Below are 23,312 nucleotides of genomic sequence, written 5' to 3'. Positions count from 1 at the left end.
TACTGTGTGTACAAGCCTTCATAACTCCACAACTTTGCTTTATTCGTTTATGAGAGTATAGATTTTTCTGTGTCATACAACAAATACCAAGGCAGTTAGCACTTAAATCATCTGATATAACAAAACAAAAAAAAAGAAAAAGAAAGATGTTTGAGAAGCAGTGTGGTTATCAGGCTAACAGAACAGGTGTCAGGGCAAAACTTTTAGTGAGTCTGTATTTCGTTATATTCATTTCCTTGAGTCATACTGACTTGGTTGCTCCGGTTGTGGTAATCAAAAACTGCATTACAGGAATGTCGAAGGAATCGTGTGAGCCAGAACGTGAATGTTAACTTAGAAGAATCACATGATGATATGACGTGTGCAGGAATAAAAACAGGTATCATAAAGTCGCCGCCTCAGCACCAGAAACATTGGATCAGTCCTCCCCTGTCTGATTGTCAACATTTCTTTTTGTGCTATTTTTTTTTTCTCGCAGGAGGGTCGAAGCTACAAAGTTAAATAATAATAAATTCTGACACATGGAAAAATATTTCTGTGGTGAGTCTCTCTCATCGTCATTGTTGTCGTCACAGTGTGTGAGAAGGCAGCGGAACACGAAGTCTTCACCGCCCGGGCCTGAGGAGGAGCCGCAGACGGAGCTTAACGACACCCGCTCGCGGCACGAAACCCGCTTCATCATCTACCGCCAGGAAATATCCGGGTTTTCCCATAGCACCTCCGTATTCTGGGTTAAAGGAGTGGAATGATCAGGGAGATGCTACAAAAAAGCCACCCCAATTTTCGTAGCTCATTTTTTGCTGTGATCTCCACACAAACTGTCCTTTCTCATTCCTGAGCAGTGCTTCTGAATACATTTGCTTCAACGTATGCACATTTTATTTTTTTTTTGCATAATGTCTTTTTTTTTTTTATTACGGAAGCCAGACGTGTTTTGTTTAGTTTAGTTTAGTTTTGTTTTTAAGCCGCGTGGGTTAAAAAATAAATACTTTTTTTTTTTTAGCAGTTCAGGGCTGCCAAAAGATAAGAGAGCCAAAAAATAAAAAATAAACAGAATGTCCTTCAGTCCTGCATTAGCATTTCCCTCCAATTGAAACTGTGATTGGGTCCATGTGTCAGAGGCAGGATGGGTGGGTCGACCAGCTGCCACACCCCGGTCTCTCCCATTTCTTCACAGGCGCAAAAACCCAAGTAAGGAATCTGCGCAAAGGGGAGACAGATGTTGCATGTTAGGAAAAGAGAGAAGACATTGAGAAGGAGTGGACAGAAAATGAATGGAGCGCTGTAGGTAAAAGCAGAACGCTGACCTTTCGGACAACTTGGACAAAGTCCTTGGAGTTCTGCGGGGTGAGGCCTTGGATCTGGCGAGTGCAAGCCTCCAGGGAGGAAGCATGGGCCACGATCAGGACCGTGTTTCCTGTGTGAAAGAGGCAGAGAACAGAGAAGCACATTCCATGGATACCATTAGCTTTCAACGCTCCGTTGACGATAATACGATGCTTGAGATTCTCTGACACTTATTTTTAAACAGAGAAAAAAAAGAAGAATTATAAATATAATCATCTCCAAAATAACGTTATAGCAAGTAACTCGTTAAAACATTTAGTGCTTATTTTACAAAGACATGTTCCCAATTCAACTGTACCTAGGTTCTTGCACTCTGTCAGGATCTCTCGTGTGACTTGGAAGCTCCTGCTGATGTAGGTGTCGTAGGACTCTGACACTGCCAGCTTACTTATGGGAATATGAGGTCTAGGGACAGAACAATTGACAGAGAAGGTCATATCACATTGCAGCAACACAAATAAAAGAGTAAGTAATGACTCAATATGAAGCGGTTGAGGCCCGTTTACATGACAACAGCTTGGCTAAAAAGTTTTTCCTTCCTGTTTTAAAAAAGATCTGCGTTCATACCATGACATTGTGAAAAACGGTCCTCATGCGCAAGGATCCGCAAAAGCAAAATGCTATAGTGTGAGCGCCAGGCCAGTAGAAAGCAAGCCATCACTTCACGGTGACGGTGCAGCAAATCTACACTTTGCTGGAGGAGCGTTAATTAACTCAGTCGAGTCAACAGCACGAACAAAGCTCAAAAGTTCGCCGTTGTATGTTCATGTATGGCTCTAAGGCTAAAAATGTAATACATCGTCATCATGGTTTTCACCGGAACTGCATGCTGTCAGTAAGGTCAACTTTTTCAAAAACTTACACTAGGCTGATGTGTTAACAAACAGCCAAAAGGGAACAAACGTGTAACATTTTATGCAAAAAATAATGTCATGTAAACAGCCATGTACACAACAATGGCGGTGTAAACAGTGTGTATACCTGTATGTTGTGTCCACGCTCAGGTTAGCAGCGGCCAGCTCAGCTGGGGGGATCCAGACGGGTAAACATGTGCCCGAAACCCACTTGGTCCACTCAAACAATCCCGGCTCCACGCGGATCTTTGTCTTCCCCTCCTGCTGGAGACCTGATGCAAAGTGAAACACGGAGAGAAAACTGTCAAGACAGGAAGATGTCTCAGGTCACACTCTGTCACTTTGTCTTTGTTTTGCAGAGGATCTATAAATACATCTTCCCACGAAATGTAACACTCGGTGCAACACAATGCGGGTAATTGTGTTGGCCTCACGTGTCCCAACCGAACAACGTGACAGGACTATGAAGTTTAAAGGTTCCGACAAAAGCAAATCTTCCAAAGGAGTGCGTTCAAAGAGGGTAAGTTGGACGTGTAAACGGTTGGGAAAAGAAGCGAGACCTCATGTCAAACCTCCCTCTCTTTCTATCCGTTTCGTTTCCTAATGATGTCTCTAGATACCTCGGAGGTTTTTCGCTGTAGTTCATTAAAGTGTTACACAACGAGACAAATCCTGTTGAGATGCGAGCCAGACTGAAAGAGTTCAGGCCCAAAATAAACACTGAGAATGCAACATTTTTCACGCAGAAGTAACTTTAACAATGTCAGCCGAGGAACACGATTTGATGTGGATGTGGATGAGGGCAGCGAGGCTGAGGCCCTACCTTGTAGAATGTGTTGAGCAGTCTGGACGCAGCGAAGGGAAGGAGAGCAGTAAACAAAGTCTATCATCGCATGGCTTTCCAACAGGGCTTCACCTGAGAGGGGACAAAACACAGCGGGATCCTACTGTCGGGCATCTTAGGCGTGACTTCATTTGAGATACATCACCTCTACTGCATTTAACCATCTTTGAAAAACTAAAACCCTTGATACAGTATATGACATCTTTTACAGAGTAAACTCTACATAAATTCCACTGACCTACAAGACGGGCCTGGGTGGAGCCAAACACAGTAATCGGACAATCTTTATCATAGTCCCGGTGACTTCCGCTCCGAGCTGGCAGGCTGGACGGCATGTTGAGATTGGAGCGAATGTATCGGCCTGCGCGAACATAAAGGAGAATCTCATACAAGAATGAATACTAAGGAGTCTGACACAGTAGATGCGCCCACAGTATAAAAAACGTGGCACTAGTCTACGCTAAAATTGCAAACCTTTTGAGTCAAAGCACTGAGTGACCCAGTGCTTCCCGAACACCACGTCCATCCTCTCCCCGTGGCGACACACGAACAGTCTCATCTTGGACAGGGAGGACTGGCAGATCGGCCTCGACACCTGAGGGACGGGGTTTGTTTTAAATAATTGTGAGGCACAGTCATCCTGAGTATTAACACACTCTAATTGGGATTAACTGCAGGACGCCGTACCTGCATGGGAGGGCAGAGGCCGGTGAGGCCCGGAGTGTCCATCAGACTGTCGAGCAGACTGTCATTCAACTTTCCGTCGAACAATAACCCGCCCACAGTGCCGCCGGAGATGGAGGGGGAGGCACAGTTGAGGATCGAGTGAGACCTGCGGATCAAACGGCAGAGAACATTGCGCTCACACATATTCTGATTTCAAATACATTTTTAATCAACTATGCAGCTCTAGTCAAGAAGTAAGCTTAGAAAATGAATTATTTTCTTTTTCTTTCGCTCTAATCTCTCCAGTCAGCCGAGAAAAATCCCCTCATTTCTGCGCATTTGTGCTTAAAACTTAAAACAAGCACACTGAAAGGATTTGTGGATTTTCAGAGCTAACACCCAGGGATGTCTTTGTGAAGTGTTTGCAAAAATGAGACAACCAGTGTTAATCTGCTGCTGCTTTCAGTGCTGTTATTGTGCTCATGGCTGCTTATGAATTTTTCAAATGCAGGATACAACAGACTGGATGCCTCTTACCCATGGACAACCCAGGTGTCGGACTCATCGGCACGGTTGACGTAGTTCTCAGGCAGCAGGCCCGACAGCCCCGTGCCCAACGAGGTGCCGTACACCCAGCCCTCGCTGGCACTGCTCTGCTCCACCGGAGACATGAAGATGAAGTCTCCGGGCACCAACTCCAGCTCGTCGTCGTTCTGAGGCACATACGGGTACATGACTTGCAGCGTCTGCAGGAAGGGGGGGGGGGGGGGGGGGGGCGGGGGGGGGGGGCAGATGTTAGACAGCCATTAAGCAGAGGAAGACCTTGCATTTATATCTTATGATTTTAGCAATATTAGCTTCACTGAATGTCCTTCCCCAAAAGGAAGTACTAAGATTGAAAGGAATTCTAGGAAAGCAGGTCCACCTCATGATTGGCGAAGCGAATGTCCCTGGAGAAGAGCACGGCCAGCCAGTCACAGCCCGAAGACACGTCCACGCTTTTGGCCAACTTCTCCAAAATGGGAAGGTGACTGGCCTGGAAGTGGTACGCCAGCGTGACATGAAGCTGTTTCTTGTGGGGCTCGACGTGAACATCTGGACGGAAGAAAAAGAAAAGAAACATGCACATCAGAAGTAAAAATGATGCTTTGATCATTTACAGCTTTTCTCCACTGAATAGGGTGAGATCACCACTAATAGATATCACAATAAAACCTCCCCAGTTGAGTATTTACACTAAGACAAAACAGTGATTAAAGATAAGCTCAAAAGCCACAAAAATAAAAAAACATTTTCTCCACATTTTAAGGAATATAATGTATTATAAATCTGGCTCTGAATGACGCACGACCTCTGTAAATCCCTTTCGGAATGTAGACAGGAATAAAACCGGAATGTTTGGTTTTACGAACGCGCTACTGAAGTGGGGATTTCTGGCTCAAGAGTATGAGAAAAAAACTAGCCTTTAAAAGATATGTCTGTTATAAAACTCCACGTTTTTTAGGCAAAAAAAGCTGAATAGGGTCAAACCTTGAACTAAAAGATATCCACAGTTCAAAATGTCCCCAGTTGGTTATTTACATGAAGGCAATTATTTGTCAGTTCAAATGAAAATACATGAAAGCGCATCATCTTGCAGAACTGCTCGGTTCAGCCATAAAGTCTAATTCAAGTGTGAAGTTGTAAATATCCAAATGAAAGCTTCTTAAACGGCATCATTCCGGGAGCGCCGACATCAGCCCCGTACCCTGCATCTACAGGACAGCGCTCAATGTATCCAGCGATGGAGACAAAGAGGGACTCGAACCTGCTTTGGCTGCCGCCTCGGTGGCGAAGTCGGCGGCGAAGACCTTCAGGACGTCCGCCACCTGCTCCTCCACGAAGAGCCCGATGAAGGTCGAGGAGGTGTAGAGCTCCAGCGGCAGGGGCGCGCTTATACGACCTTTCCACTTGGCCACGGTGGTCTGAAGGGCGTCAGACAAGGCCTCCACCTTCCCGTCGGCACACTGAATACGGAGACAAGGACACAGAAGACGTGTAGCTGCTATAAAACGACAGAAAGAGCTAATGATGATAAATATGTCTCCCTATTACGGTTCTAGCTTTCCTTAATTGTCTTCTAAGATATAACCTGGCTCCCTCCACACGGATGTTGACACTGACCATGAAGAACTGGCAGAGGGTGATGTGGGGGAAGATGTTGTGGGCCTTGTTCTTGCCGCAGGAGAGGCGGGACTGCTGCCAGAAGGTCGAGAGCTGCTGAAGAAGCTGCCCGCTGGGTCGCAGGTACAGCACATACTCTCTGGGCAGAGGGTCATCCAGGAACGGGTCGTCCACGTGGGAGAAGAGCCTGGAACGACAGACGAGAAGGCCGAGGGGAGGTGTGAGAAAAGAGTGGGGCGAGAGAGAGAGAGAGAGAGGACAGCCAACGTCCTGCAGGGGGCAGCACTGGTATAAACCGCCGGGTGACACATCAATGCAGTGTGAGGAGTCGGGTCTGTGTGTGTGTGTTATGTTTACCGTTAGCAAGCGTCATCACCTGTTTCGCATTAATAAATGTGGGAGTGAAAGTATGCGTTGCTCTCACCAGTCGCAGGCGGCCTGGACGTTCTTCCCTCCTGTCGAAACCAGAGCTTTCAAGCTGCAGAGAGGAAGAGAGAGAGAGAGAGAGGCGGATCAAAGCGCAGTCACAAAAATCAATAGTTTTCTCTTCCAGGCCGTGTTTATTAGGAGGAGATTGCTGAGCTTCCACACGACGATGAACAGAGATCAAACGTCCCCGGAGAGCTGTAAAAAAAAAAACAACAACAACACAACAAGCGCACAATAACTCTTGAACAGGAGGTCATCATTCATACCAGAGGGTTCATGGAACCCAGCGCCGACGCCGACTTTCAAACGCGTTCTTTGCTCGGAAGTAATACAAAAACATCGTCCCCGCAACAACAAATTGTTGCTCATCCCACTCAGCGGATGCATATTTTCTGTATTCAGTTTTAAGCTGAGGTTTAATATGGAACTGAATCTGGACACAGATTAACATGTGATTCAGTCAATGATTAAGTCGTGACCTCAGCTGACCGTTCTCGGTTATCAGTTCCCCAGCAGGCAGGCGTCACAGCGTTGGGACCCCTTCAATGTGACGGTGGCACAGAGAAAAACAGAAAAGGAAAAGAAAAGGCGGCGCCTATGTTTTATCTGTGTCATTTCGCAAACTATCATTTCTTCTCTGAAACAAGAGAGAGCTGATTGCGTGATTACTCTCGAGTGCGCCGAGTCTAATTAGTGTCTTTTTATAAAAGCTGCTGGTATTGCGGGCCGCCTCTGAAGGGATTCACTCATCCGGGCAGCTTCTCCTCAGCCTTGACGGGACTGACACAAAAAGATCTCGATGTGACTGTGCCGCTGAAGGCTCGCAGTCACAACTCTCTCTCTCTCCCTCTCTCAATCGACACATCGACGGCCGACTTTTGGACACAGTTACGGCCTTGTCTGCCAAAGATGTAGCACACATTGGCACAAATGGTCAAGCTATTATTTCTCAATTAGGGTATGCATAATATTAACATTAAAAGGAACAGTTCATGCAAAAATGTACATTCAGTTCATTACCCCAAAAACATTTTTTTTCTGGAGCTTCACGACAAAGTGAGTTGTTTATATAACATTTTAAAAAGAGTCTCCGTCTACTTCAGTTGGAAAAATGTATAAAAAAAAATGAACCTCCCAAAATATCCTTGAAATAATTAAAATAATCAAAACAAGGGAGCAATGTTTGGGTATGTGCCTCAACAACATTTAACCCTCAAAACTCAACTACAAGCCGTGCAGTCACCCAGCTCTTCTTTGTGTGCCCTAATGAGAATTCAGCACCCATTGTCTACATTAGATAAGCCGAAACAAGCGCTCCATGAGGACGCCCCGTCCCTGAAGGCAGCACTGCCTGTCTGCTGCTCTGAATGGCCGTTCTCACGAGCGGTGGACAACGAAACTACAGCTGATGTCGGAGCAGGAAGTGTTCCTTTCTGCTCCATCGTAGGGCCGCTGTCCGATGTCATGTGTGACATGTGGGGCGTCCCTGCGTGCGACCCTGCTGACGGTGCTCGTCGTGCCACTCTGGCGTTCAAATTCAATGAGCTATTTTTACATTTGCCCCACTGAGAGGGTCCTAGATACAGCAGAGGCCCCGAACCCTGGGGCGGTGCGTCCTGACCGAGCACGGCGAGCGGGACGGGAACGCCAAAGCGTGCAGCGTTGTGACAGATGGCTCGCGCCGACCTACTATACACAAATATATGGAGGGTGAAGCTGTGTTAAATCAGAGATACAGAGACACAGAAGGGGAAAGATAAAACCTCACCCAACTGGTCTACGACTGGTTGAAGACAGTCATCTTTACAACATCTTAGCTAACTGATCCAGTTTTTTTTTTTTCCAACAGTATAAATCACAACTGCAGACAGAGAGTCATCTGCTGGCTGCAGTCGTCTTATTCACAGATTCCACCTGGTGCTGTGTGGAGGAGGAGGAGAAGAAGAAGAAGAAGAAGAAGGGGATTTTCCCTCATGACGGGATTACAAGCAGATGTGACTGAGACGTCACAAAGTCCAATTCAGGCCAGAGCACTGGATTGCCTGCTTCTTATCTCTGCTGCATTTTAGAAGAGTAAACCCTTGTGCCACGAAATAATAATACAAAATTCAATCTGCTTTTATAGGCTGCCGAGATGATGAGAAACCCCGCCCCAGGGATAAATCAGTATCGAGTATCAAGCAGGAGACACAGCATGGTGTTGCTTGCCATGTCCAACATCGGTTACAACTAAACACTCATAAAAAAGACATGTGCCGCCTTCAGAGTTATCAAAACACTGGACTGAATCATGATAGTCGCTCCTTATTCCTTAACATCGACCGTCTGCCGATTGTAGTCTGATCCAATCTTTTTTTCTATTAGATTTGTTTTAGCCCAGCAGAACATGTACAGAAAGTAGAAAACATTCATGAAAATTCAAATAATATATAGTATTATTGGTGTCAAGTCAGGAGGGCTGGGACAAGAGGCAGAGTTAGTCGAACAGCTGACCTTATGACAAGTTTGGTCCGCATCACGTGTGGGCGGGTTCATCGTTTTATAATCTGTCCGCGTGTCAACACTGCCATCTCCGGAGGATTCACCCAATCAGACGTGTCGGACCGGTTGTACAATCAGCGAGACAGCGAGCCAACCTGGCACCCGCTTTCACTAGTGAATTGTATGAAAGCTCTCAATTTTTGCTAATTTGCTGCAATAAACCATAATCACCAGCTGTCATTTAAGATGTAATGAAGCGAATCACTAGCAAAGATTTAAGACTGACTGTAACTTGTAGTGTGAGAACAGTGTACGGTATACTGGTCGTGACAAATTCATTATAAAAACTCAATTCCTAAGAAATGTACTTAAACTCATCCCCTCTCTCAAACTTTGAGAAGAATCCTTTGATAATCTTGACAACTTTTTTTTTTTTCTTTGTTTATTTCTCAATTTAATGTACATATTATTTGACTGTCTGTGCATTTCTGGCAGTCACGTTTCTCAGCCGAGTAGTAATGAACTACCTCTGTGAATGAAGGCCGTTCAAAGAAAAAGTGGAGAGACAGCAGGAAGACATCTGGCCCGGCTCAGGCTGTCACGAACGAGCAGGAAGTCGTACTTCACCGCCAGACGCCTAAAGGTGAGACGTATAGCTTTGATTTCAGGGAACCACGTTGACAGTGAAGGTGTGATGAACGGACGACCGTTGTGTCATGTGTTTCAGACTTCACCATCTGAAACCTTCGACTCTGTTTTGTCACCGCTTTCTTCGTGTTACATTTTCTCCTCACAGACTAGAATATTCACATCCCTGATTACTATAATGTGTCTCAATAAAAGCTGCCGAATTTGATATTCTTAAAAATCAAAATAACTGTTAAATGGCTCTATAGTGTTTGGTCAAGAGACCTCCCCCCCGGCTCATGCAGGAAAAGAGAAAATAAATGTTCTGGTATCCCTGCCCGCTTTATCCAATCAGGACAGAGAACTCCGTAAAGAGGCGGTCCTATCTGATCGTGTACTCCCGTTTGCCTGCCGTGTCTGGTGAAACCGCTGCACGTTCATACAGTGACGTGGAGGACAGGAAGTTAGCGCTCACAGCTGCTTTTTTTAAATTTTATTTTTCTATTTATAGTTTGATGGTTAAATGCCAAATAATTTATGAAAACAGAAAGATTGGGCCATTTTTGCTAAACAGTTACGTACGTGACTGAAATACTCGACTAATCATTACAGCTACGTAACGTTAGTTCGCTTTTGGTTCAATACCGATAGTGTAGCTGCTTTATTTTAGATTGTGGCTGTGGATTTGTTTTGTCTTTTCCCTTGGGAGTCACATTTCACAGGCTCACAGTCAACTATTTTTTTTCTGCATACGACATAAAGTTGCTGAGGATTCTGATAATGTAAAATTCAAAATAGCAGATGAAGCCAGACTTGTAATTCCAGGCGTCTTGGAGGCCCTCCAAAGTCGGAGTCTTTGGTAATTTGCTCTACTTTTCCATGTGTATCTTTTCCGCACTGAATGTATACAATAACATGTTTTGATGATATAGCACTAGCTCTGTTTAGTTTCCATTTCTCCGGGGGGGAAAAAAAAAGAAAAAACGGGCCAGCTGTGAATGATTTGCTCCACACCTCCAGCACCACGGTCCTATGTATACAGCATCTGCTGTTTGACGTCGTTTGATCTGCTGGACTGAATGTCCGTGCTTCAAATATGTTTTCTATCCGTTCCACCGCAGTCGAAACAGTTCGCGGGAAAACCGTCCTCGATAACTACATTTAACCCCGAAGGCCTATCCTTTTGCTCTGAGCAAGAACCGAGCGAGTTATTTATAAACTGCATTTCCTGTTCACAGCTTGAGGAAGATGAAAAAGAGTAGAGAGTGCGAGGGAGAGATGTCACTGTGGATTTGGTGTGGCTGCAACCTGACAGTGCTGCTTATACAGACGACAGTGACCGTCATCGGATGAGGGCTTCACCTTCATTTGCACATGCGCCACCGCTGCGGGCCGTATTGGAAACAGCCCCGTGCAATTATTTCACCCACATATGGCGAGTGTTTTCATTTCCTGTTTCCATATTTAACCCTACTACAGCTTGAACGCCCTGGCAGCCTGTTGCATGTCTAAACAGCGGCATTTCTTTTTTGTTTTTCGCTTACGTAAACATTCCCTGCGCGCTTTATTACAGGTGAGCTTTTGGCTAAACCTGGACATCCTCCAGGCCGCTACAGAAAGTTATCATTTTGAATCGGGCAATCGGCAGACTTTTCTAAGTGTCTCGTGAGTGTGATCGCTCCCTGTAAACGCTGTGAAAAATGGCATTTCTAAATATAAGCCCAAAACGAAAGAGGAAATCATAAATTAAAAAAGCAGAATTATGGAGCATCTGAAAGAAAGTAAACAGAACCAACACACACACACACACACACACACACACACACACACACACAAAAGTGTCCACACACTCACACTTGCAGCTACACACTCCCAGGGGCCCCTCCCTGACTTAGCTCTATGGGCGAAACAGCACTTCCTGTTTACAGGCCGACGGCGAGCACTCATCGCTAACCACTTAGCGCTACAGCAGTGTGGAGAGCACTGCTGCTGCCCAACGCCAGGCTGCACCCTAAAGGGGAGCACCGTCAGCAGAGGAAATGTGCCTCCCTGCGTCCAGTATGGCCAACTCTGCCCGGGCCTTGTGAGCCCACGGCGAGCCCGACATCAGAGGCCTCTGTGTCAACTTTCCTACTCACCGACTGCCCGGTCAGAACGCGTAATATCAAAGTCCAGCTTTTGGATGACTTATAATGACACTTGTTCAGGCGGCTCAAACAAATACAAGGGAAAAGGGTCAAATATCATACGCACATCTATAAAAATAATGAAGTTACATATCATCACATATCATCTCTCAACAGACGCAACATCTGGCGATATGTCCACGCTGCGACGCGTGACTACCCAGCAGTCGTTACGACATCGATGCACTAGAACGCACAAGTCCTCCACTTTAATCATCACACCTGCAAAGCTTCGTGACTGCATGTTTCTCAGTTGTGACGCTCCTGTGGTTAGAAAATCTGTATACTGACAAACAGTCACGCTTGTAAACACCTGGGCAGAGGATTCAAATCGGCTTCTGCGGTAGTTCTCGCTACAATAGGCCCTTTTCACGGAAGACCTTTTGACGCGTCAAAGCGGAGAAACCACAGGTGTTACCCAATGTTGTTACTGATGGCCCCGTTCAACTGAGTGGCGTGCGAGCCGCGTCAGTCAGTGAGCGAGCTCAAAACCAAAGCTCTGGAACGAGCTCGCTTAAATGGAATGCAGCCGTCATTAACGTTATGATGCTTCCTACTTTGACGGGTAAAAATGTTAGACACACACACACACACACACAAACAAACACACACGCGGTTACCAGCCAGAGTTCGATAAAAAGACTGACAGCACTGGTATGTCAGTGTGTTAGCTAGCAGGAACCTAGAGCTGATTAGCTTGACTTAGCATTGACTGGAAGCAGCTAGCCAGGCTCACAATGAAGCTAAAAAAAGTGGTGGCACAAACCCCATAAACACTTTCTGACCAGTTCTGGTTGTTGTAGGGAGATGGCGCTCAGTATTTTTTTGCTAGCAGCAGCGCAGTGACTTATTGTTGGAGTGGTTACTGATCACGAATAAATAAGGCACAGCTTGGAACCATAGTGTGCTGTAGGGATTATGTATTTTTATAGGTCAACCCTGAAGTTAGCACGGCCTTGATTCCCTCGACGAAAGGCCTACGGGGATTTTTGAAAATAACCTCTGTGAGAAACACAAGTTTATGAAACTTGCACATTTTGTTACGCGAGGTAATCTTCACAGACAAACGCCACTTTTGTGATTTTCAATGCGTAAATTTAAGGGTTAGAGGTGCAAAACTAACGTGAGGCCATAAACAGGCTACACTGCGTTCGCTTAGTGTGAGCAAGCGCCATTTTCAAGACACGTGAGCGCAGTATAATGAAAGTATGGGACATTTGATGATGTATTTTATGTCATAAAACAATATGTGTTTAACTGAAAACCCACTGACTTTGAGAAGAGGGAACTGGAAGTGCTGACCGACTTCCGTGTTGGAGGACTCATCACTACAGCACTCTATTAGTGGTGTTCTCAGGTATATTGTTTAACTTTGGAAAAGGCTAACCGTTTCCCCATCTTCGTGCTAAGCTAAGGTAACAGCTGCTAGTGGTAGTTTCACATTAAGTGCGCGGGCTTGAGTGGTTGATATTTGAGTCTGAGCGAGAAAGTGTATTCTCGGCCACAACATTTTGTTTGGGGTCAGCAGAGTTATTAACAAAGTCAGCTCTTGGCGTAAAGCTCTCTTCTGTCGAGCTGACAGGGCAACATCACAGCCTTGAACGTCTCTAACAAAGCCGTCTGTGTACCGCCAGTGTCTGGAGCTGCTTCTCCGCTTCTTACTTCATTATTTCTGGAGAAAAAGAGCCGAGATGTCCACGCAGGCAGACAGACAGAGCGTGCCAGAGACTGACACCATTAAACGAACTGTGCGGGCTTTTGTGCGGCCAAAGGATGTTAATGATATTCCTCGCCGGGTTTGTTGTGTCCATCAATCTCCGCAGTTTGAACAAATGATTATGAGTCCTTCTGTCAAACCTCACACGAAGCGTGTTATTTCGGCACGGCCGTTATTTTTAGCGCCGCCTGACGTCAGTGAAACAAGTCAAAGTGCACAAAGCGAATGTTTCACCGAGAAGGCACGGCGCCAGGATTATGATGCATCACACAGCACTCCTCAAAGTCCCACAACGTGTCATACGGAGCTCACAGCAAAGGAGTAAGAGTTGGGAGGCACGTTGATGTCTTAAAAAGCAGCCAAATCAAAGCCTTCTCCTTTTAAAGACAGACTGGCTGAGAAGAGTTATCTATCAAGACTCAGTGAGTAATTTATGACAGAGGTTTGCGATCCTAAGGCCTTCTTTTATTGAGAGAAAAAAAAAAAAAAGTACACTAAACTATCTGTAACTAAAATGCGAATCCAGCCGCCCTCAAACCACCGTCTCAACAGAGCGCTCAGTAAAAGGTCACAAGCCACTTCCGGAAATGGGCGACTTCCTCTTGGCTGTCTTGAACACAAGCTCAGAGTTTGTTCTCGCAAGCCGCACATGCAGTTACCAAAGTGTCACATGTATGCATAAGATGTGTCGTAATCAATATATTGAGTCCTGAAAAAACGATAACGTTTTTCTTGCGGCGCTGCTTTGCATGTCAGACAGCAGTGAGGTTTACAGATGCTGTTGTTATGGTTGAGGCAGGAGTTATGAAACTGATGTAGGCAGGCGAGCAGGGCTCACTGACTTCCTGTTAAAACACACAAAAGGCTTCACAGAGTCGACTGGGTGAGAACAAACGCGCATTTACCGAAACATAATCTTATCCCAGCTACAGCTCGTCGACCACACTGGCTTTTAGGTCTGCGTTCAAGAGACGCCATGAAACAGACAATTCATCAGCATGAAATAAGGACTGTACAAAAGCTTCCTTGGGAGCTGATTCACCACTGAAGGATACAAAACAGAGCTGTTCTTCGCATTGTGTTCTTGTTTTACAAAGCTGGAGCTCACCAACAAACAGGACAAAGACGCATAATCTCAAATTCAGAGAGCCCTTCGTTAAACAGTTAAAATTAAGAATAGAGGTCAATGCACTAAGCAGCAAATGTCTTAAGGGAATTAACCGAAGACTGTCAGGTATTTGTTTGATGTGATGGTTTGCTTGCTTTTCTTAGTTTTATGCCAATGTAAACTGAATCTACGTGTACTTTGGTTGGCCGGACAAAACCAAGTAACTCAAATGTGTCGCCTTGCGCTCTTGGACGTTCTGAAGAGCATTTTCACAATTCAAACCAAGAGGAATGCACCAGTTTACTCACGGTGCATTTTGAGATAGAGAAGTCGGCGAACGAGACTAAACTTAAATGGGATTAAAACTTTAGAACCGTCCCTCGTCTGTGAACATTTTAGCCTGGGTCACGTCAGATTGATTTCCATCCATAGCAGATTTCGTTAGCTGGTGTTTTCACAGGCAAAGAAGCGAGTTTGACCGCTTGATTGTTTGTGACAGGGTTTATTCACCCCATACGTCCAGGTTACTTTACGGCACATTAGCCGACGGGACACATTCGGGGTGTGTGTTGTCTGTGCGTTTACATTTAGGTCAGCTCCCACCGAATTCAGCACTCACCAGAGACTCAGGTTTTCTCTCTTATTTTCCTCTCCCCTCCACGTATAGTGATATTGTTTGTGTGAAACAATATTTGACGCCTGACATTTGAGGTCATCTACGTGAACTGGCGCTGCAGTCGGGTTGATAAACTGGAGTGAAGATAAATAATCCCAACAACTAAAAAAGTAATTCCTCGGCTCTCCTCCCGTCAGTAAACTGCTCTGGATATGACCAGAATCCAAAGTGACTCTGGGTGTTTATTCCTCCGCTTTATTCGCCGCTCTGCATTCCCCAGTATAATAAGATTAACTGAATAAGAAGCAAAACAATTGGTTCCAGTGTCTCCAGGTATAGGTGGGAATTTATATAAATCCAAAACCATCCACAATTTCAGACTTTCAGCGATAACAGCTGTGCCTGTGTCTCTTCTATTCTATAAAGCAATCCTGGACAAATAAGCATTTGTGCAACTTCAGGGCTACATTGTCTCCAATTTTAGACACTACTCGACCATTCAGGAAGGGGCCATATTTCTTGCTGCAAAAAGTGAAATGTTCAAGTTATTTGAATAACGTGAGGTTTAAATAATGGTGCACCACGTGCGCTTCAGGCTGCAAATCGAGCACAGACTCCTCGACCCCAGTCCGCTCCTTGAATCATCCACGCACCAGTGTCACAGTGAGAACATCTGTGATTGGTCTGAAACAACACACAACTTTGCTGTACTGCCTCAGGGAAAACTTCTCTTCGGGTCCAATGCCTCCGTCATCTTGTCCCTGCCAGAGAGAGCGAAAAGGCTTCAAGAATCGCTGCGTCTCGGTCCCTGCCGCCTTTGTTCTGTTTTACTTTGGTCATCAACTTCCTCCTCTTTTCCCTTTGTTCACAGTTGCTTCACTATCGGTCAGGGTTACTAAACAAAACAGACATGCAGGAGGTTACTGTAACGAGATCTGCATCCCACATCCTATTCAAATGTGCTGCTATCTCAGCCCAGTGCATTTACATGACTGCTCGGAGGCAGGCTTGCTCCTCATGCATGGCCGACGAAGATGCCACAGACAGGCTTCCATCTAATTCCGTGACAGAACGTTTCTCGCGTTTCTCAAAATCTACCATCTCATTTGCATAAAATCATGCGGCTAATTTCGGCTCTACGCTGCATCAGCACTAAAAATCTCTGTCCTGCCAGAAATTCAGCTCACTGTTGTTCTGTCGACCGGCAACAGGGCGATCTGTGACGTCTCCGGTTTGAAAAAAAAAGTTGTGCGACTCCGTGCAACAGTTATTTTGACCACAAGCATGACATTTAAAAACTGCACACGCACCACCCTGTACGCGTCCTTACGAAGCACGGACCGAGCTCCACATCTCGACACAATCTCTTTCATTGGCACGAACTATAACGAAGGTGGTTCCTCTATACACGCACCAACACCCGTATGTTCACACCCAATGTTCTGAGTGCGGTGGACAGACAACCTATACTGGTTTTTGCAGGTCAGGGAGGACTTCACATTTAGATTAATCAAGTTAAACTGGTGTGAATGGAAAAAATTAGAGAAAGTAAACTGCGGCAGGAAATTAATATTTAACCAGGATCACAATGATACAAGGAAGTGCCGTTGAAGCAGGTGCCATTTAAGAAATGCCAAAGAGCATTTTGTTTACACACTGCGCCAAATATAGACTATGATCACTAATCATTAAACAGGAGCAAGTTTCTACAAGCGGAGATATAACAGCACAACAGTGCCTGGCTACACACAGACATCTCATAACTATAATCATTACAATTATTAAAATTACAACAAGGTTAAGCTTAAGGACAGGGAGGTCATGCTTCAGTATTTTTTCCTGGGGAAAGGGGTTGAGCAGCCTTGAGATTTTATGATCTACAATGAAAATAAAAAAAGTGTTTTCTTGTGGCGTTCCAAGTGATTTTCATTACATAACATGCAGTTCCAGCCATCCTACAGCTGACACCATAACCAAAGTAGGAGCAGCGAACTTGAGTGATAAAACGTAAACACGTCACGTTCTCAGTCGGATCGGTTTTCAGATCTGCTTCCGACCATCAGACAGAACGGCAACCCAGAGAGAGACCAGCTCCTCTCTCAGCACACTGGTCAGTTCCTGAATGACTCAGCACAAAATCCACTCAATTAAAACAGAGGGGCTGTTTCTGTGTGTGTGTGTGTGTGTACATGATTCATGCTCCCAACTGGCTGAAAAAAAAAAAAAAAAAAAAAAAAAAAGCCCTCAAACACAATGAAGCCCTTGTTCCCTAAAGCTATGACTGATAACCGATTTTCCTATTATTCTGTTCTTCCTCTCCAAACAAAGTCTCGGGGAAATTCACATCAAATCAAAATGTGGACGTCATGAGTTTGTTTTGATATTTTACCGTAATGCGTCTGAGCTGCAGAGAAGAAACGAGAAGATCTGTACAGGTGGAGATGTTCATCGTGGGCGAAATAAACATAATTTTAGGTGTTCCAGAGTGCTGGGTGTTTTTTGTACTTTCTCAACCAAAATATGTCTGTAGAAATAACTGAAATCACACATTGATTGTCTGGCCAGAGTCGTTCTCTTCCCCGCCTATTCACTCATCGCTCACTTTCTGTTTTAAATCAACACGATTTCAAGGTATTGTATTTTTATTGCATCCACTGATTTTTCATTAAGTTGGGGGCTAGCTGTAAACACAACACTGACACATACTGTTACAAAAGGATGGCGAATGTGTCAGCAAACACTTGCGTTTTTTAGACTGTAATCAGGTAAGGAGCAAAATGAGCATTCATGGAGGAGTTGTGTTCCACCTGGCCAATATTCGCTCTCCTTTAAGCTCGGTTTTTGGTCTTCACCGCCCACTGAGCCTCTCCAAGCTCGCCTTGTTTTGCTAAAAACAGCTGCCTGATAAAAGCAGTGTATGGGCTGAGTAACACCAGGATTTAAAGCGCCCAGCATTAGCAAATTAATATAGCTCTTCAATAACATTATCTTGAGCAAAATGCTATGCAACGGTGACCGAAACAAACACAAGGGGAAAGTAAATAGAACAGTCTGGTTATGGTGTGGTAGCTGACTAGTGCTGGCCAGGTGAGGGGTCAGCTTATGCGTTAGCCATTCGCGTGCTAGCAACTATGTCTGAGGATGACCGACACATTTCAGGACCCGACCATTTCAGGAGGACGAGGGAAATTCACTTTGGCGTGACCTCCTGTTCTGTGGGAAACAATAAAAGTCAGAGCTGTGAGTTATGAAACCGAAACAAGTGATTTGAAAATAGACGAAGCACTCTGAGCGGGGGAGAACCACAGTCAGCAGATCATTCTCCATAAATAGAGATTCAAAAAAAACAAAAAAAACAAAAAATTTGTGGAGCTTGAAGGTGCAACATGTAAGAACTCTCAAATTCACACTCCAAACAAATATGGGGCAGCAGAGTAACCACAAGGTGCTGCTAACTGTGGCTGCTGTTCGCTAGTTAGCTCAGTTAGTTGGAGCTCTGAGCGGTGTCACAAAAAACGACTGGCCTGGGCTAGCAGGTTAGCGTGCTAACTTCAGCAGATATCCCTACAACACAATACTTAGTTGTAATTTTAGGACATTTTGGAACGTTTTAAACTACAATTCTTACATATTGCACATTTAAAGCATGTAACAGCTCATATTCCTCAAAGGTAAGTGTTATAAATTCTTGTGTAGAGGTTGCACACACAGAAATCTTCAGGACAGAGTTGACAGATCTCAATTTCACCAATTTACTCCGGCGATGTCTGCCAACGTGCTAACGTTTTAAGGCCTAATGGCCCCTGTCAGAGCGTTGCGATAACTACTGTGCCATAAGAGAGAGGAGTCACCGCGCAAAAACATGATGCAGCCTCACCCGTGTTGAACTCAGGCCGTTTACATGCACACATATTTCGTATTACATAACCATCTGTATTTTCTCCTGCCGTTTGCTACCGAGCCTCCACTGTCAGACCAGACGAGCTCGAAGGTAATGGCGCTGAATTATTCTGCTTCATTACAAATTTATAGCCTCAATCAAATCAAAGTGTATTAGTCTGTCTGTCATCAATTATAGATGTGAGTCTGCAAATATAACCAAACCCCATCGCTCGTTTTGCCTGCAGTGGTTCATTAGGCAGGAGGAGCGAGAGCTGCAGACTGGGACGATGAAAGCCTGGATGACCTCAGCTCAGTTTTTGCAGAGGATGAAAAGGCTTAATTTTGGAGATACTGTCTAGTAAAAAAGAGGAAAGGCTGTTAAACAACTTTGGGCCGAGCAAAACAGATAACTGCCAACACTCTTTTCTAAACGTCTGTCTCTTGTTTTAACATGTGGAGACATTTTCATATCCTGCGATCCAAATGCTGAATAAAGTAATAGATCTAGGGATTAGACGCAGCTCTCCGAGATTACTGCCGGTGCTCACAAAGATTCAAAGTGAACTACAGGCTGTGTTCTTTTGTTCAAATCATAAGGCTTGATACAGAATGTGGGAGTCAGTGAGCCCATGAACAATTAAAGGGGACGTTATGATTGTAGATTATATGATCAGGTAGAGTTCGTTCAGTGAGAGGAGGGCGGGATGTAAAAAAAAAAACTGAGCCGTGCCTATACTTTGTTGCCTGTTCATTGACAGTGCAGCGCCTCAATATTCAATATTTTTTCAAATTTCTCTGGCTTTAAAAAGGAAACGTTCAATATTTATGAACAGTTAAACTGGGACGTTCGAGCCCTCAAACTCCATTAACAAGCACACTGCACATCGTAATTTTTTTTGGTTGTTATTACATAATCCATAGACGACATTCACAAACCAGGACCGCTTGTTTCCTGGCAACTTCTCCTCTCAAGGATGAATCAAAAGAACAGAGCATGCAGGAATGCCGGTGGGATCGGGTTTTCATTGAAAAGCGGGGAGAGTGGGCGAGTGAAACGTATGACTCAGAAAAACGCTGCGCATCTCTTGTGTTTGTCATTTTGAGCGGGAAATATGTACAAAAAAAACAACCAAAAAAACATTTGAGCAAGTGCACACACACACACACACACACACACACACACATACAAGTGATGCTGCTGTACAATGACACCACTTGACCAAATGAATTAAGCGTTAAGTACTAGTAAGTTTTGTACTTTTTACTTATGAACTACAGTTATTTTCAGTTATCAGTCATTAGAAGACTCAGTTCAACGTACGGTGCCTTGTTATAAAGTACATTCAACTATGTGATATCAGATTTTCCCTACACGATCATCACGGACGAATAAATTCACAATAACGTTACTATCGTACTATTTGAAGAAAATCTGAAAAAAGGCCATGAGTCAAATCCGTCTTTAACTTTGTGTACTGTGTGTGTTTTCTCTCTTTTGTGGCAAATGCACTCCAAAAACGAAGGTGGAGGAGAGAGTTTGTATCCATCACTGTACAAACACGTGCACAAAGATCCAAAAAGGCTAATATCTGCATTGGCTTACTCACACAATATTATCATGTTGTGTGTATTATGAACACTATGTTAATATTCATTCTCTTTAATATCATGGTAATCTTCAACACCGGTATATTGCGACACCCCCGGTCGTTGCCTTATCTGGAGAACAAGATTTGTCAGCCAGTTGCATCTCTGCAGCCCGACAGTGCTTCATTATAATGCAGTTTTGTCGCACAATTGACCTTTTATCAAAACAAAGTACAGCTTTGTGCAATTTGGATATTGCATTAAACCATACCGCAATGTTGACGATGCTTCGATTAATCTTGCAACCCTATGTAAAACAGTAACAGAGAGATTAAACTTCACTATCGGCACCGTTAAAATGCTGCTCATGCAATGCAATGCAGTGTAAATTAGAATAAGGATCACGATGCTCACATGCAAGTACGCGACTTAGTTTAGCTGGTAATACATTAATTTCACTGCAGTAAAATTCTGAATAGGGAAGCTGTGCGTGTAATTAAGGGTATTTACATTGTCGTAGGTGAGGTAAGTGTCAAATAGTAAAAAAGTGTTAAAATACAACTTGGTGTCAGTGTATTTTTAGGAGCGGTCGGCCGATGTGGTTTTTCCAGGGGCCGATGCAAATTATTAGAAATCAAGGGAACTGAAAAGTGACATTTGGGACCGATATTCACTTGCAGTAAAAAAATGAAATCTCCGTGTCAAAATTCTGAACATCCGGTGATGAAATACACCTAAGTACAATAAAAAAAAATGTTGGCACTTTATCGCAGTATTTCCATTTTTCTGCTACTTCATACTTCCTCTCCACTGCACTTATTGGGTAATTTCAGTTACTGGTTACTGTGCAGATTCACATTATTTCAGCGTTTAAGGGCGATTAGTTGTGACCGATCAGATATTGCTGCATCGGAGAAGACTTTATCGCTAACCCGACAGAGAAATCACTGATCCTGATGATCAGAAAATGCTGAATATCGGCCCTGATGATCGGTCAGGGCCGATAAAAGCTCTACCCCCTGATACCTAACATGTTATTAAGGTTTATAAACACAGACACCGAACCCCATGTGATGGCAAACAATCCAAATAAGCGACCCTCAGCCCTAAATGCGTGACCTGTGGCTGTGGAGTTCAAAGGGGGTCATCGTCATCAGATCTGAGCACACAGGCTGTGTGACATATGTTAACACACATCCTGCAGAGAGGCTTCAGGTGAGGCTGAGGCTAAAACACACAGATCCAGAGACAGAGAAGGAGAACGTGAAACTTCAGCTGGAGAGTGAATGTGAGGGATGCTGCTGGGAGTTGAACCCCCAGCTGTGGTGGTGTTGTGTCGGGGACATGGGAGCTGTGTACTCACGCCCTGGTCTTGGGGAAGCCCATGGACAGCAGCACGTCCAGAGTGGTCCCATGTTTGACGGTGCTCGGCCGGGTCTGGCGCTGCCTCCGCGGGGTCACTTTGGCGTACAGTTCCTCTTGAGCTGCCATAACTCACTGCTCCATCGGTGTGTCAGGTCCTCGGCTCCTCTCGCTGTGTTCTCATATACGTCAATAAAATAATAATAATAATAATAATAATGATAAAAAACAAAACAAGGAGAGGATGGAGGCGGTGAACTTAGACTAAAACAGGGCTTGTTGTGTGAAACGGAAGCACGTAAGAAAAAAACACACCAAACCCCTGCGAGGAAGCGAGCATTTCTCTGGGTCGGACAGACGCTGTGAGCTGGATCAAGCTGCCTCCTGACGGCTCACACATGAAGTCAAAACCATCAGCAGGGGGGTCAGCCATGGGAAGTCACTCCTGCTCTCTCGGCCGTGCCCCCGACACACAGTTCCCCCCCGACCGAGGTGGACATGTCTGGTTCCTGCTCGCCCCTCGCATCCAGTCCGCTCGCCGAATGACTAAAAAAAATAATAAGAAGCGACTATTATGAGCTCCCTCTTCATGCGATGTCTTATTTATGAATGGGTCCTGGGTGAGCGGAGGGGTTCGGTCTGTGGAAAAGGTTGCAGCTTCCCAACCGAGCAGCGACGTCACTTAAAGGGACAGTGCACCGTTTCCGTGCTTAATACGCGTTTTAACTGGAAGTGACACATACTCCTCTCAGTTAGACGGGCTGCTGCTGCCCCCGTGAACCGAAATGAATCCCATTAGTTCGGGCCGGTGCGGTGGAAAGTGTCGAGGTAGGGCTGGATGGTGGAAAAAGTTGCTCACGCTTCCTGTCTGCCGGAGTGGGTGTCGACGGTCCACGCATGCGCAGCGCGCGGCGAGGAGAGCACGCCATCAGCAGTTGCCATAGCGACTCTAGGGCGGCAAACTTTGTAAACACATCCTTAAATATAGTTTTAAAGGGAACTCCATTTTGTAGTTTTTCTTATATACGCCTAGATTTAAGTGTATGCATTTTATTTTAAAAACCATGGTTGTGGTGTCTCAGACATGCAGAAATGATTTAAGGTTTAGTCTTTGTAGTTACAGTTTTTATATGACCTTATGTTAAAAGAAAATAAAGCTTTATAACAATTTAATAAAAGAAAGTCACTGGGAATAAAGCATGACTAAGACACATTTATCTGTATGGTGATGCCTGTTTATTCTACATTTAAGTGCATTTCATTTAAAACTTTTCTTCAGATTGGCACAAAGATGTATTATCCTTTAGTGATTTTTAGAGCTGACTTTCCACGTCCAACAATGCTTTTCTTCTGCATCTGAATTTACAAAAAAAGGAGGTTCACACAAATAACCATGGTAAGCTTAAGATCTTTATTTGCATTTTCTTTTTTTAAATCTTGGTT

General features: G+C 44.6%; 1 protein-coding gene across 1 annotated transcript; it reads right to left on the bottom strand.

The window, feature by feature from the left end:
• Positions 1-22,744, bottom strand: ubash3ba (ubiquitin associated and SH3 domain containing Ba). Its single transcript, XM_030437446.1, has 14 exons — positions 21,871-22,744; positions 6,299-6,352; positions 5,875-6,061; positions 5,519-5,717; positions 4,637-4,806; positions 4,249-4,457; positions 3,733-3,877; positions 3,520-3,640; positions 3,284-3,406; positions 3,025-3,117; positions 2,329-2,473; positions 1,646-1,752; positions 1,308-1,417; positions 1-1,200 (listed from the first exon to the last, which is right to left on the bottom strand). Exons 1-14 carry the CDS (start codon positions 21,996-21,998, stop codon positions 1,063-1,065), a joined length of 1,929 nt encoding a protein of 642 aa, XP_030293306.1. The 5' UTR covers positions 21,999-22,744; the 3' UTR covers positions 1-1,062.
• Positions 22,745-23,312: the final 568 nt, after the last annotated feature.

Source organism: Sparus aurata, chromosome 13 (genome assembly GCF_900880675.1).
Source record: "Sparus aurata chromosome 13, fSpaAur1.1, whole genome shotgun sequence".
In the NCBI taxonomy this organism is placed as follows: domain Eukaryota; kingdom Metazoa; phylum Chordata; class Actinopteri; order Spariformes; family Sparidae; genus Sparus; species Sparus aurata.
Note: the sequence above shows the minus strand (reverse complement) of the source record. Positions and strands in the feature narration are given on the sequence as shown.

Bases quoted from the DNA above. Each gene is read 5' to 3' on its own strand.
- ubash3ba (XM_030437446.1), bottom strand. From the start codon at position 21,998: ATGGCAGCTCAAGAGGAACTGTACGCCAAAGTGACCCCGCGGAGGCAG. The intron at 6,353-21,870 runs GTGAGTACACAG...TCCTCTCTGCAG, and splicing joins GGCTTCCCCAAGACCAGGGC to CTTGAAAGCTCTGGTTTCGA. The intron at 3,878-4,248 runs GTAAGAGGCATC...TTTGATCCGCAG, and splicing joins GACACCTGGGTTGTCCATGG to GTCTCACTCGATCCTCAACT.